The 15,152-nt window shown below is 40.2% G+C and overlaps 1 protein-coding gene across 1 annotated transcript in view; it reads left to right on the forward strand.

Moving 5' to 3' along the window:
* The window catches only part of POLR3B (RNA polymerase III subunit B), a 104,101-nt gene that overhangs the window by 35,179 nt on the left and 53,770 nt on the right, over nucleotides 1-15,152 (forward strand). The window contains exons 13-16 of the mRNA XM_043562413.1: nucleotides 7,297-7,458; nucleotides 10,147-10,347; nucleotides 12,131-12,293; nucleotides 13,447-13,600. Coding sequence (XP_043418348.1) covers nucleotides 7,297-7,458; nucleotides 10,147-10,347; nucleotides 12,131-12,293; nucleotides 13,447-13,600 — 680 coding nt within the window. The remainder of the gene's footprint in view (nucleotides 1-7,296; nucleotides 7,459-10,146; nucleotides 10,348-12,130; nucleotides 12,294-13,446; nucleotides 13,601-15,152) is intronic.

The following is a 15,152-nucleotide window of genomic DNA, read 5'->3' on the forward strand; positions in this document are numbered from 1 at the left end:
TGGATCCACTGGCCAAGTGGGTTCACAGAGCTTTCCCTCCGTCTCTCTGCCACCAGAGGGCTGGCAGGCCAGCCGCCAGTAGAGGTGTTAGCAAAACCTACCGATTTCAGGCTTAATCTTTTCACCTACCTTTTCTTTTTCGGTAATGTGTTCATTATTTGCTGAGCATTACTCTATTCTTTGTCTGCAAATTTTTTGTTTCTAATGCAGCTCGCTTTGTATGGGTGAGATATGGAACGGCACCAAAAATCCGGCACCCTGGAAAGCCAGGGATTTCCACCCTGTGACAAAAGAATGCCGTCTTGACTTCAGAGATTGCCTAATCCCAGCTGTTCTGATAATGTAATTAAGGCTGCCTAATGTCTTTAATTTTGCAACCAGTTTGTGTGAAAAGGAGAATTTGGCACTCTGAAGGCTTAACACTAAATAGCAATCTCAAGACGCCTAATTAGAATTCTCTGACATTAAGCTAATTGGTGAAACTGTATTTCAGCAGCTTAACTTCTTTATTAATTTTTTTTAGCATTTTCATTGAAAATCAATTGATGAGCTGTCAGCATTTTTTCCTTAAATATAATTTGCTCTTTAGTGTTCCTGTCGCAAGCTGGCTGGAAGGCCTAATACTAGCAATGAAAGGTGTTGAATATTATCACCAGCGTTTCATCTCTTTTAATCATTTTACTCTTGACCTAGATAATGTGGCTTATTGTGTGATTTGGCCTTGTAGTTTCCTACTGCCCTGTGAACTGGAGAACGTAATTTCTCTTAAACCAAAAATCTAGAGGGGGAGAAATTTAATGAGGCAGTAGTTCTGTGGAGTGTGCTCTTAATGTTTTACTTGTTTAGGACAAGAGGCGTTTCCTTGCGTTTGAATCGGGGGGCTATGGCGAATTCAGCTGGGATCCAAGAAACTTTGTCATAATTTGAGACACAAAAGTCTAAGTGTAAAGGACTAATTAAAATAGAGCTCAGCCTTTGTGGTTTAGGTTAAGGGCATTTGCTTCTGTTCAGGAGGCTTATTCAAGTTCCTTTTGCCAGTTTCCACAGGAAGTTGCTGCAATGGGCCTCTTCATCCTGCTCACCCCTCTGCACCTGCTTCCATTCCCATATTCTTTCCATGAGTGAAGCTGCTGGGTCTGAGTTGAAGAAAGGATTAAGCTCTCAGAGGAGGAAGTTTTCTTTTTAGAACACTTCTGACATGGTACATTCAAGTCCAAGGTCCTGGCTTTCCTCTCTGCAAAGTTGATTTTAGCAGAAAAGTGGAAGGACATGTCCTAACTTAAGGGGGAAAAGCATAAAATCACATTCCACTTTGGAAATTCTTCAGCAGTTAGCTCGAGGAGAAAACTCATTTGCTTTGAATATCTTCTTCATTATGAGTCCAGAAGCTACCTATGGGTTATAAACATTCAAGAATATAGTCAGTATGGAACTTGGATAATCTTTAGCTTACATGGTTTCGCTGAGTTCAGAATTCCCACTTCAGTAAATAGTGTATATATGATGCCCCCATGATATTACTTTAATGTTTTTTTAGGTGACTTAGATTACAAAGACATCAAGCTTTTTTCTTTCTCTGTAAAGGAAAAAAAAATGCCTACAAAAGGGAGAAAAAGAAACTAACTCAATTGTACAGAGGCACTGAAGTGTTTGTAGTATCTATTATATTTGATTGTTGAAGAAGCGTACCTGCTGTTTGTTTGTAGTGAGCCACCAGTTTAGTTTTGGGAACTTTTTATAGATGGTATTCTGGTTATCTGTTGCTGTGTTGCATGCTATCCCAAAACTGTGGCTTAAATTAACAACCATTTCATTATACCTCACAGTTTTGTGGGTCAGGAATTCAGGCAGGATTTGGCTGTGTGATTCTTTTGTTTTACATGGTGTTGATGGAGGTCAGTTGGTGGTACTCCGCTATAGGATGTGGGAAGGGTGGAAGGCTGGTCTTGGCTAGGGCCTGACCTTTCCAGTGTTGTGGCAATGGAGTGGCTCAGGGCTCCAAACGAATGTTTCCTGTGAACAAGACACAACCAGTACAGCCTTAATGACCTAGTCTTAAGCTTCGTTTACTTCTACCCGATTGGGAAAAATCGGTTACAACCTCCACCCAGATTTGGGGCAGTGGGAAGATTTGGGCCACACTTCTCAATGTGTAGTTCAGGGGTCACCCAGAGATTTGTAAGTTTACATACATAATTGGGGTTTCCTCCCTGTGGTTCTGTCATTTTCCCCTTTCCAGCTGTTGTGGTAGCACAGATCTTTTTCCTCTGGGTCTTCAATCCAGTAAGACTTTGGGTCTCTCTCTGAGTTTTAGCTTCTCAACGTAGCTTTGACCCTTCTTACCAATGTGGCCTCCCCTTAATTGAAAAGCCTTAACAACGGGAAATGCACCCAGTGCCATTCACTTTTGAGACATGTTGGCTTTCCTCCAGTTTCTGCCTGCTTTTAGACGCTCTTCAGTGGCCTCAGATAGTTTTGATATTTTGTCTGGAGTTTATAACTATTAGCAGATGAGCCCATCTGATAGGAGCTTCTCTACCAATTCTGGAAACAGAACTGTTCTTGTCTGTTCTTATGACTTCCTATTACATCCCATTGACTTGGTTTCTGTGGTTATACTATTTCAGATAGTTACCATGGCTTAATATCATTTAATACTTTATTATGTAATTTTTAACATGAAAATAAAAATGTTACATAAAGTTTTGAAGGGTACAAGTAAAATCAACACCCTCAGAGCCACTCTCTGACTTAATAATTCTTAATAATCAACCGTTAATACCATTCCGTTAACCGGTGTATTTCTTCCTTACTCTGTTTCTCTTTTCCCCTTATCCTGAATTTTTGCACTTTTTTTTATTATATCATCTGAATTTTTAATTTAAAAAATGTAATATATATTATTAAAGTATAAGTTTTGCTTATTTTTGAGTTTTGTAAAAATAGATTCATACCATGTACTTTTTTCTGGAACATTTTCTTCATTCAACATTGTTCTTAAGATCTGTATTGTTGGGTGTCACTGTACTTCCAGTTTTGTATTATATTCCATTGTATATGTGGAATATGATATGATATAGATGATAAATAACACTTTATCTATTCTACCAGTCAAGGCCTTTGTATGATTTCCCTTTTTATTTTTTTAAATTTTTTTTTTTTCCAACGTTTTTTATTTATTTTTGGGACAGAGAGAGACAGAGCATGAACGGGGGAGGGGCAGAGAGAGAGGGAGACACAGAATTGGAAACAGGCTCCAGGCTCTGAGCCATCAGCCCAGAGCCGGACGCGGGGCTCAAACTCACGGACCGCGAGATCGTGACCTGGCTGAATGAAGTCGACGCTTAACCGACTGCGCCACCCAGGCGCCCCTGATTTCCCTTTTTAAAAAATATTAACATTCATACTTATTTTTTCAGGTGCCCATATGCAAGAGTTTCTACAAATAGGATTGCCAAATCCTAGAGTCAAGTTAAATCTTCAGTTTAACTGGAGAATGTCAAACTAGTTTCCCAAGTATTTGTACATTATACCGTATATGAGTTCCTGATCATCTCCATTCTATGCCTTAGTATCAAACTTTAAAATTTTTGTGGTATTAATTTGCATTTCCTTTATTACTAATAAGGTTGAGCCTCTTTTACATATGCTTATTGACCATTCCTGTTTTTCCCTCTTTGAAATGCTTTTTGGGTTGTTTGCATTTTCCTTATTGATTTAGAATTTATTTATTTATTTTTTGTAATTCTAGGTTTTGCTGGTGGTTTCCTCATGGTGACTTTCAACTATATATTCCTCTCTATTTCTCTCTAAATTTCTTTTAAACCAGGAATTAAATTGAGAGGCTAGATCAAATTCAAGTTCTTTTTTTTTTTTTTTTTTTTTTTTTTTTTTGGCTAGAATGCCATTGTACACTTTGCTGTTATATCCTATCAGGAAGAATATGACTAGTTGTATCTATATTTGGTGCCATGGGAATTTGATCCCATGGTGCCATGAGAATTGATCATTGGGATCTTTCTCTCATGTGAGAGAGAGAAATTCCAGGGAAATATCCAGTATTTGGGACCCTGATTCATCTGTGAAGTTCCCCATCAACTTTTCTCCTGATGGTTTTATTTAACAGCTGATGATGATTATTCCATTATCCATTGTTTAATTAGGGCATGGAAAATAGTGATACTTTTTCTGCTTATTTTAGTTAGAATTTTTCAATAAAGAATACTTTTCAGTATCATCTCTTTGGTTTCCCTGAGACATAATTTATATGGAAAAGCAGAATAAATGCTTGCTGGATTTTTTTTTTTAGCCAGTTTACAGAGTATTAATTTAACTCTCTAGTTACCTCCACAGATGAAGGGTTGTTTTTTTTTTTTCTTTCTATCATCATAAACTTAGGAATTTTAACATTTCAACTTAAGTGTTAGAATTACTGTCTCCATTAAAAAATAATAATAAAAAGCCTGCTAGTTTTTGATAGAGATTGCATTTGAATTTATAGATTTGGGGGAGAATTGACATCTAAATACGGAGTCTTCTAATCCATGAACATAGTATATCTCTGCTATTGAGATTCTCTTAATGTCTCTCAGCTTTTTGTATACTAACCTTGTATCTTACAAGCTTGCTAAACTCATTGGTTCTAGTAGGTTTTTTTTTTTTAAGACTGTTTGGGATTTTTTTTTATATGGACATACATGGTATCTGCAAGTAATAACAGTTTTCCTTTCCAACACTTACATATTTTTTTTCTTGCCCTAGTGTACTGAATGGTACCGCCAATACAGTGTTGAGTAGGAGTGGTAAGAATGGGTATTCTGTCCTCTTCCCCAATTTCATAAAGCAAAGCTTTCAGTTTCCTGCTCTTCCCAGTGGTATCTGGCCCCTGCCATGTACGAGTGCAGAATCCTTGACCCAGGCATGTTTCCTGCTCCTCTCCCAGGGAAGGATGGTTTGGCTTCCTCCTCTTTCCTCTGGCCTTGTACCTTTTCCTGGAATTGGTGACCAGAGGGTTTGCTGGCCTCCCTCCAGCGGTAGAATGCTGTTGCTTGTTACTAGATGTAAGACTTAGGGTGGGAGCAGGGGGGCTTTCCTCTCCACCCTTAGGGACAGATGACTTTTGCTTCTGTCCTTCTGTCAGTGCAGGTCACCTTTGCCCGGAACTATTGGCAGGAGGGTTTCCTGACTTCTCCAGTGACTTAAAGATTTTGCTTCATGTGAGAGAAAGTCCAGGGAAATCAGGTTTTATTGCTTGTTCCAGTGAAGGAATCTTTCTCCGGTCTTTTGCTTTACTTCAGTCTTCCATGAGCACTCCACAGCAAAGAACTTGGGTGTATGGATCCTCTTGTAGGTCTGAGGCTCAGAAGGCATCTAAGCTTCCATGGTAGCCCACATTTGGCTTGTAAGAAGTCCTTAAAATTTTGACTGATTTCTTCTTCTGTGGCAGACTTCATCTCTGTTATGTGTCCCATCTCCCTTGGGAGAGACTGTTACTCTTTGTATTCAGCTCACCTGGGTGCCTTGCAGCCTTACCTCTCTGTTGAACCCCAGAAATGTATGACTTTGTAGTTGATTTATCTGTTTTTGTTATTAGAGTGGAAAAGTATGTTGTCGTGTGACTTTCTGCATCCTACTGGATGTGGAATTTGCAAACTTTCTTAAGCTCTCTACTCCCTCCAAATCCTAGCTTTCCTTCCACCTCTGCTATTCATCTCTTCCATGAAATCATTCATTAATCCTGTTTTCCAATAATCTTACATAAGGGATTAAACACTTTTTTTTTTTTTCTAGCATTGGCTGAACTGTGTCGTTTTGGACTTTACTTTGGTCTCTATTGCCTTTACATCCTTCTCTGCTTATGTAGACTTATGCCCAGACCATTGGTCTGATGATTGGTGTGAGTCTGTGGTCCAGTTTTCACTGGTCTGGAGAGGAATGAGTAAAGATGGATGATGTGAGTTTTATCAAACAAATTGTATTTACTTTTTTGTGTTTTTCTCTTGAGATTATTTGCTCTGCCATTTTTGATGTTAAAATGTGTTTTTGAAAATGAGATGATGTCAGTACATGGGTGTTTTTTATTTTATAACCTTTTTATTGAGAAACATTACAGACAGAAAAATGCATAAAACATAAATTCCAGCTTAATAAATTGTTATAAAACAAATAGCTTTGTAAATAACACTCAGATTGAAAAATAAAATTTCAACACTTTAGAAGGTCCCCACCCCCAACATATCCCTACTTGATTGAAATCCTCCCCCTCCAAGGTAAGACCCTTAGCCTGATTTTTATGGTATTCACATCCTTGCTTTTCTGTAGAGTTTGGCCATCAAATTCTAGTTCAATTTTTGCTGGTTTTGAACTTTAATGGAATCATACTATATATATATGTGGCTTCTTTCACTCAATACTATGCTTTTAGGATCCAGCAGTGACTTTGTGGTTATTTTTTGTTCATTTTCATTGCTCTATAGTGTTCCATTATTTCGAGTATGCTGCAATGTGTCCAAATAAATTATTACTTGTGTGACTTCAAGTTTATAGCTCATACAAATAATGCTGTGAATATCTCCTGTACTGATGCACATTTCTGTAGGGCTGTGGTTCTCAAGGTGCCCTTCCCCCACCAGCAGCTCCCGGCATCTCCTGGGAACTTGTTAGAAATGCAAATTCTTGGACCTATTGAATTAGAAACTGTAGGGGTGGGGCCAGCAATTTGTGTTTTAACAATCCTTGAGCGTGATTACCATGCATGCAGAAGTTTGAGAAGCACTGCTGTGGGGGTGTACCTGGGGAGGAACTGAGGGGGCTTAGGGAAGACTAGATTAATGAATGGAAAACTGTCCTCCAAGTAGTTGTAGCAATTTACATTTTTACCAGGGATATAGGAGAGGTCCAAAAGGCACCACATTTTTGGTGTTGTGAGACTTTTTAATGGTAATTCTTCTCTGCCACTCCCCTTTTGGGTTTTAATTATCTTTATCTGTAAAATTGAAACTTAGGTCACTGGTCAGTGAAATCTAAAAGTCTGGAAGTGACTGGTCTAAATGAAATATATTTGAGTACAGAAATTTTGTCATCATTTTTGCTTTACTCCCAGTGCCTAGCATAGTGATAAGCGCATAGAAAAGTACATATTTATCCAGTTGAATTTTAAAATATTTTTTCATTGTTCAGCAGTTTCTCTGTCTCTTTTTAAAAAAGTTTAATAAGGACCTAAAGTTTATCATACAGACTAGTAATGCATTTTGAAAGTTCACTGTATACTTTTTTTTCTTTTTTTTTTTTTTTTAGCTTTTATCACTTCTTTTTGAAGATTTGTTCAAAAAATTTAATTCTGAAATGAAGAAGATTGCAGACCAGGTGATTCCTAAGCAAAGAGCTGCCCAGTTCGATGTTGTGAAACACATGCGTCAGGACCAGATCACCAATGGCATGGTGAATGCCATTTCCACTGTAAGTCTCCACGCATTTGTTGAGGCTTTTGTAACTTATTTATACCTCTGTTCAGTGGAATGGAAACTGAAAGTACTTCGGGAATGTAGGTGAAAAAATAACGTTTATATTTGGAGGATGTTTACAAATCACACATTTTTGACCTTGAAAGACAGTCCATAGTTTAAATGTTATCACTAGGAATCTTGTTACTGTGTAGCTTTATTGCCAAATTATAGTCTATGTTCTATAAGGCCGTAAGAAAATAGACTCTTACATAGAGGAAAAATCTTTTAGTTTAACTGAGAATAGCCCTTCTTTTAAAGGATACTTCTTCCCCTTGTTTTCTGTAATAAAACTGATATATTGCAAGTAGGTTTATTAATGACAGTTTTTGTCCAAAACAATACAAAATGTTTCATTTCATTGTAGGTTTATGTTCCTCGTAGGGCTATCAGCTGTTCCTCACGTGAGTGATGAATTCAGGCCTCGGCAGCTGCTGTGTATTCAGGGCCCCTGGCTGTTCATAAAGGGTTATCAGATAGGTTTTTGCTCCCTTTCTTAAAGCATAACAACTATAGGTCTATCTGATGAAGTCTAGTTGTGTTTTGTATGCCAGACATAAAATTAGTTTTATAGATGGGAGTTTGCCCCGACAAAAGGATAATGTGCTAGAACACGTCGATTCCCTTAACAATGACAGAATTAGTGGCAGACTTGCTTCAGTTCTTGTCTTTAGAAACTAGCAGGCGGGTCTGTGTGAACCGTCCTTGCCGTGACAGCTACCTCTAACTTGACACGAACTGGGCCTTTGTGCCTATTTAGGCACATTAAACTCTTGTGGCCTGAACTTGTGTGAAAGTAGCTCCCTGGACATTTGAAGAGAAGCCTCCAAAGAGCACTTGAACGCACATCAGTTAGAATTACTTTTCCTCGCTTTCTGACCCATGATTTTCAGGTCCTGATAGCTTTATGGAGTAGTTCTTTTACCCCTTAGGGACACGGCTCTACCTCCCAGAGATAGCCTGCTTATTTGAAAAAGCCTTGTTGTAGGTGTACCTCAGTCTGTAGGCAGCCAGAAAAACTTGTGTTCTCTTCCTAAATTCTGTGTTACTGTAAGTAGAATATTTGCAACAAATACGTTGCTCTCAGGAGAGCAATTTTTATCTCCTTGTCTGTTTCTCTCCTCTCCCTTCTTGTAATACTCACGCAGAAGACTAGAACAAATCCTCTTGTTGGACACCTTGGCTTCACTTCCCATCTACTTCCCATTTGCCAGCAGCTGCTGCCTTATTTTAGCTCTGTGTGGAATATTTATTTACCTTCCTCACACCTACTCTCTGGGCATCAGTCCATTTGCTAGTTTACCCTCATTCAGAGCAGAAAAGGAGTTCACTGATGAAGCAATGCAAAAACTTGTGGAATAAATGTGTTTGCTCTGTTTCTTTGCTTTGTAAAATGTACAGAGCTTCTTCCTAGAATTTAACTCTTTTCCATGTTACCAAGAACTCAAAGTTTCTGCAGTGATAGATCTTTACTGTAATGATGATTAAACGTTAGTTCGTGAGGGAACTGCCCCAGAGTCACACATTTTAATTCAAACAGATCACCTTATCTCCTTCTGAAACTCTAGCAGTTTTTCTCCGTTAGAGTTTTTAGCTTGGGATCTGTGAGCTCCCCTGTAAGTGAAGTGTTTTAAAATTTTGTGTTCATGGTCCTACATGCATTTTTCCCAAGAGAAAAGACACAGCTTTCATCAGAGTCTCCAAAGAAAAATGAAGACTCACCGTTTAGCAGATGTAGTCCTTTCTTTTGACTCAGATTATTGAATCAGTGATTTTTTGACATTTTCTACTTTACTTTCCTACGCATACTCTTTTCTACTGCTAGTTCATGTTACCATGAATTGAAAATTTAATTATTGCTAACCTTCATCTTTAAATTATCTTTCAGAATATTTAATGTATATGTTTATTTGCTACAACTGTAAGGTGATAGATTTAATATGATTCAGTATATTGAATGCAAAGGAGATAAACTAAATTTAATGTTGACGACTTATTTCCTGTGAATCTATTTTAAAATTGACATGACAGCCACAGAGGATACATAATATTTCTTCATATGAATATATATGCAGTTTTTAGCCTTGATTAAGAAGCTTACAGTTTATTCATTATCCCTGATAACTGCTATTGGAGTCATTTTTCTGGTCCTTTTCTATTAGTATATTCTCCTCTAATTAAGACAGATTTTGGAAGACATCCAAATAATGACACATTCCAACATGAAATTATCTCTTTGAGCTTCCAGCTACTTTTACCTTAAAATATGTGTAGAAATTGCTAGTGTTCTGTTAATTAGCTTATTGCTTCCAGTGGAAGTCTCTGGTTGAACTGGCTTGCCAGGATATAATTAGTTCTTCAGACAATAACTGCTATGACATGGTAAGGCTGATACATCACAGCATTCTGGCCTGGTTGCTAGACATAGGTGATATTCATTAAATCCCTAGAGAAATCCTAGGGCGTGACCAGGCTAAATTTTCATTTCAGTTGTGATATTTTGATTCCTGAATATGCACTGTGGCTCTCATTTCACAAATAGTTCCTGTGATGAACTTCTTAGAGGGGCTGGAAAGTGTCAGGCAACATACAAACGGATCAGGGGTGGCCTTAGGTCTTTTTATATATTTATTTTCTTCTACAGGGAAATTGGTCCCTAAAGAGATTTAAAATGGACCGCCAGGGTGTGACTCAAGTGCTGTCTCGCCTGTCGTATATATCCGCACTGGGCATGATGACAAGAATCTCTTCTCAGTTTGAAAAAACAAGAAAAGTGAGTGGTCCTCGATCCCTCCAGCCATCTCAGTGGGGAATGCTGTGTCCTTCGGACACTCCTGAAGGAGAGGTAAGGGATCTAACGAGTCTCTGCTGTGTCAGAGGTAATATCTGTTGGTGGTGTTCTAATTCTGCCCCTGTTCCCCCCCAGGCCATATCCTTTTTTTGGGTCAGTCACTCTCTGGCAGAGAAAAAATTGATGCAGGCTGTCAGGATGGCATCAGTGTCATTCCAAAACCAGTACCTACAGAGGCATTCGATTTAGTACCTCACCTAAATAGAAATATGATCCCAATTTTCTTGTTTTAGCTTATCCCAAGAATCAAACCATGCAATGAAGAGGGGATGAGAATGTGAGGGAAAATCATCTTTATTCACGAGGATCTCTTTTTATAAACAACTCCTTATTTTCCTTAGGTGTGCTTGGCGGGCGTCAGGTTTTTGCCAGGGCAGCCAACAGGGAGCACAGAACCAAGCAGCTTAAATAGGTTTGCTCCCCCAGCATCACCATTTCTGCATCACGGCCCTTTCTCCTTAATGCTGACCATTGTTGGTTTTACCCGATTCTGTTCGTTGTGAACTGTGAGTTTCCGGAGGAAAGAACCTCGTCAGGTTCACATTCTACCACGAGTTCCTAGCACAGAGCCTCGTCCACAGTAGAGGCCCCTTAGATATATGCTGAATGAATAAATACATTAGTTATTACATGTAAAAGATGTAAGTTCCAAAGAGTAGGAATTTGTTATGACTTGGGAGAGGTGAAAATAGAAGGCCAGGCAGAGTTACAATTTTTTAGAAAATTATCATCCGTCTCCTAATTTATCTTAAACCCTATGGAAATGCACACTACAATTATGCAGCTTGTCACATTTGCATAACTTCTACTTCTTGAGCTTTGGAGCACTGAATTTCCCGGAGATGGCTTCAGCTAACTTGTGCATCACTGTAGCAGATGGTTTTGAAGAATGGAAGACAATCTTTACATGTCCCATGTCTCAACTGTTTTTTTTTTCTCACTTGCTGTGTTATGTCCTTGTTCATATGTCATCTTAGATTTTTGGGGGGTTGTGTAAAAATTCAAAAATATTTTATTTACTTTTCATTTTGAAGAAACTTCAGATGTACACAAAAGTTGCAAAATTGGTACAAAGAATTTCCATAACCCCTCACCTAGATTGTTCAGTTATCAGCCTGATGATATTAAAATTGATAACAGTATTGTAATCTATAGATTACAGAATACATTACAGATTATAGAATCTATACCTTATTCAAATCTTGCCACTTATCCCACCAATGTCTTTTTGCTGACCCAGGATCACCCACTGCTTTCGGTTGCCATGTCTCCTTAATCTCTACTCTGGAGCATTTCTTCGGTCTTGTCTTTGCCTTTTATGACCAAGAAGCTTCTCATGAACCATGAGATCATGACCTGAGCCAAAACCAAGAGTTCGATGCTTAGCCCACTAAGTCACCCGGGTGCCCCCATCCTTTACTGTTTTTAGACAGTGTCCTCTTAATGACTGTGACATTCTGCTGTCTGGGAATAACAACTTATGTAGTCAGCTTTTTTTGAGGATGCATTAAACAATGCCATCATTATTTGCCATTTTAAATAGTACTTCGCTGAGCACTTCTGTGGCTAAATCTAGGTTTATATCCTTGCTTATTACTTCAGGGTAAATTCCTCTGGATATACGTTTTTAAGTCTTTTGTATCATCCCCAAAGTGTCCCCTACAAGGCTGTACTGCTTTATGTTGCTGCCAGCAAAGCGGTGAGCTATTTTCAGACACAAACGGTACTTTGTATTACTAATGGTCATTCTTAGAAATGACTGTCCTTTGCTTTTTAGGCATGTGGTTTGGTTAAAAACTTGGCCCTTATGACACACATCACAACTGACATGGAAGATGGACCCATTGTTAAATTAGCCAGTAACCTGGGAGTAGAAGACGTGAATTTATTATGTGGGGAAGAGCTCTCTTACCCAAATGTGTTTCTTGTCTTCCTCAATGGTGAGTGTATCACAGAGACCTGTTGATCCTGATCAGTCTCTGGGTGGGGAGTAGGAGGGAAGCCATTATTATCCAGGTATTTAAAGGACAAAGGTACTTCAATTCTGGGCCCAGGGGCCTTAATTTAAAGGTAGAAAAATGGTAACAGAAGCAGTCTAACCCACTGGCTGGGGCATCAGGTGCTGAGGATCCCAGGCCAGAGCTAAAGGTAACGTTGCAGACACTGGCTGCGTCCTGCCCTTCCACAGATAACCGCTAGGCCAAAGTGGAAAAGGCTCAACATGGCCTCTTTAAGTTCAAGTTAAATATGTGAGACGTTCTGCAGAAACAGATCAGCCCTGACAGCACGTTGACTTCTATTCAGCCACTCGGTGATGGATTGTCAGCAGCCTGTCGCGAGAGGTCCCCTTTTTTCTGCTCGTGTTCCATTTGCTTCTTTCATCCCCTCTGAGTCCTCCAGAGCCTTGGCAGCAAGCGTGCCTCATCCTTGTGATTTGGTGGCCTGGGTACCTGTCCTGCCACACATCCTGCAGGCTCGTCCTGACCACCTAGCTCCCGTGCTCTTCTCCCCTTTCCTTCCGTTCAGGGGGCATTAGTCCTTCACTGTGTGGGCAGGTGAGAAGCAAAACAGGGCTGTTCAGTACATCCCAGTGACCGACGCCGAGAGAGCTCTTCCTCTGCAGTGTCGCCCGGGACCTCTCTGCATCCTCACGCTGACTCCGGGGTGCAGAGTCCATCCTCCTCATTGCACAGATGACGATGATGGAAGAGTGGTTAGTAGGAGCCGGGCAGAGCTCGAAGCGCTTTACGTAGGATCAGGTTCACATTACTTAATCCTCACATCAACCCTTTGGAAGGGATAGAGCCAGTGTTCAAACCCAGGGAGTCTGGACCTCGAATTCATGCCCTCAGCGTGGTGCTGACCAGTGAGGAAAAGGAGGCTAACTTTTGCTACTTCAGCAGGCACAGGGCAGGGCTGCCCTGAGCTGCTCCGCTGTGCTGCTTTCCTACAGCCTATGGACCGGCTGCCTGAGTCAGTAACTGAATTTGCAAATGACTACTCAGTGCTGTTTATCGTCTTTATCAGATAGATATTTCAAATCAGTATAGATCTGTTTTTCTGCCTGTTGTAAATTTTTCTCTTTCTGCTTAGGTAACATCCTGGGTGTCATTCGGGACCACAAGAAGCTAGTGAACACGTTTCGACTGATGCGAAGAGCAGGATATGTCAATGAATTTGTTTCCATCTCGACAAATCTCACGGATCGATGTGTCTATATTTCCTCTGATGGGGGAAGGCTGTGCAGGTATAAGTTGCTAAAAAGAGTTTTTTAAGTTTACTTCTGAAAGAAATACACTTGTTTTTGTTTTTGAATCCACTTCAACCTGTTTCATTGTCGAGATAAACTTAATTCAGTTAGCAGACCCCTCATGAATATGCATCTGGGTACTGAGGATTCAAAGATTAACAGGAATCTGTCTCTGCCCTCAGCGAGCTCAGTCTGTGGGCAAAGGCAGAAATAAATACTAATAACAACCAACCACGCTAATAATAATGGTAGCTCGCTGTTACTTAGCATTTTATTAGATACGCTATGTGTAAGGCTTTAACTACATTCCGCCCTGTGGGTTGGATTATTGTTTTCTTTTTTTTTTTAATTTTTTTTTTTTTAACGTTTATTTATTTTTGAGACAGAGAGAGACAGAGCATGAAGGAGGGAGGGTCAGAGAAAGGGAGACACAGAATCCGAAACAGGCTCCAGGCTCTGAGCTGTCAGCACAGAGCCCGATGCAGGGCTCGAACTCATGGACCGCGAGATCATGACCTGAGCCGAAGTCGGCCGCTCAACCGACTGAGCCACCCAGGCGCCCCAATTATTGTTTTCATTTAACCAATGAGGAACTGAGTTTTAGGGAGAGTAGATAACTTACCCAAAGCTAGATGGTGGCGGGGTCTGTTTTTCACTTGAAAGTCCTCACAATTCATTTGACTCCAACAATCATGATTTTTACCCACTGTATTCTGTTGCTATGAACTGAACTTTAAAGGATGAGTGGGATTGTGTTCCTTGGATGAAGGAGGAAAGGAGAAATGCTGAGGAATGGCAAGAATAAAAAACGTGGAGGCATGAGGAAGTAGCATTAGGCCCAGTAGAAAGTAGGTGCCTTAAGCCATTCAGTACATCTTAAGGGCCTGTTCTTCACGGGTACTGGCCAGGAGGTGGGGGCACAAAGACGACTATGACAGGGTATCTGGTCTTTGGGGGATATTCGGGGACATCAGCTGAGGATGTTACCTTATTCATAAGCCTCTGTGTTTTACTGTGGCCCTTCATTGTGGACCTCAGGTAGTGTTAGGGCACAAGTTAGCGAGCCAGCAATGGTTGGAGTGGTGAGAAGGGCTTGGGCTTTGAAGTCTGTCACAGCTGAGACTGGGCTGCCATTGTCTGTCCAGCATCCAGCTTCTTCCAGTTACCCTCCTCATTTTCCTTTGGAGACTGCTCTTCCCTCTTCTTGGGATGGTCTGTCAGGTACCCTCTCCTGCTCAGCCACAGGTCAGGCACATGACCCAGGTAGACCAGTCACACTCTCTCCTCAGAGGATTTGGATCTCAGATAGAATAGCTCAAGGAAGAAGTGGTTGGAACTGATTCATCCTGATGGCAACACATGCAAGAGACTGCCTGTTACTCCTTCCGTCCTGGATCCTCAGGGTCCATCGTGAGGCTGGGCATTTCACCATTTTTCCCCCTAATTTTAGAGCATGAGTGAGGGAGAGAAGGGGAGAAGGGGAAAGAGAAAGAGAGAGTATATATCTTAAGCAGGCTCCATGCTCAGTGTGGAGCCTGACATGGGGCTC

The sequence above is a fragment of the Prionailurus bengalensis genome, chromosome B4 (assembly GCF_016509475.1).
Source record: "Prionailurus bengalensis isolate Pbe53 chromosome B4, Fcat_Pben_1.1_paternal_pri, whole genome shotgun sequence".
NCBI classification, from domain to species: Eukaryota; Metazoa; Chordata; class Mammalia; order Carnivora; family Felidae; genus Prionailurus; species Prionailurus bengalensis.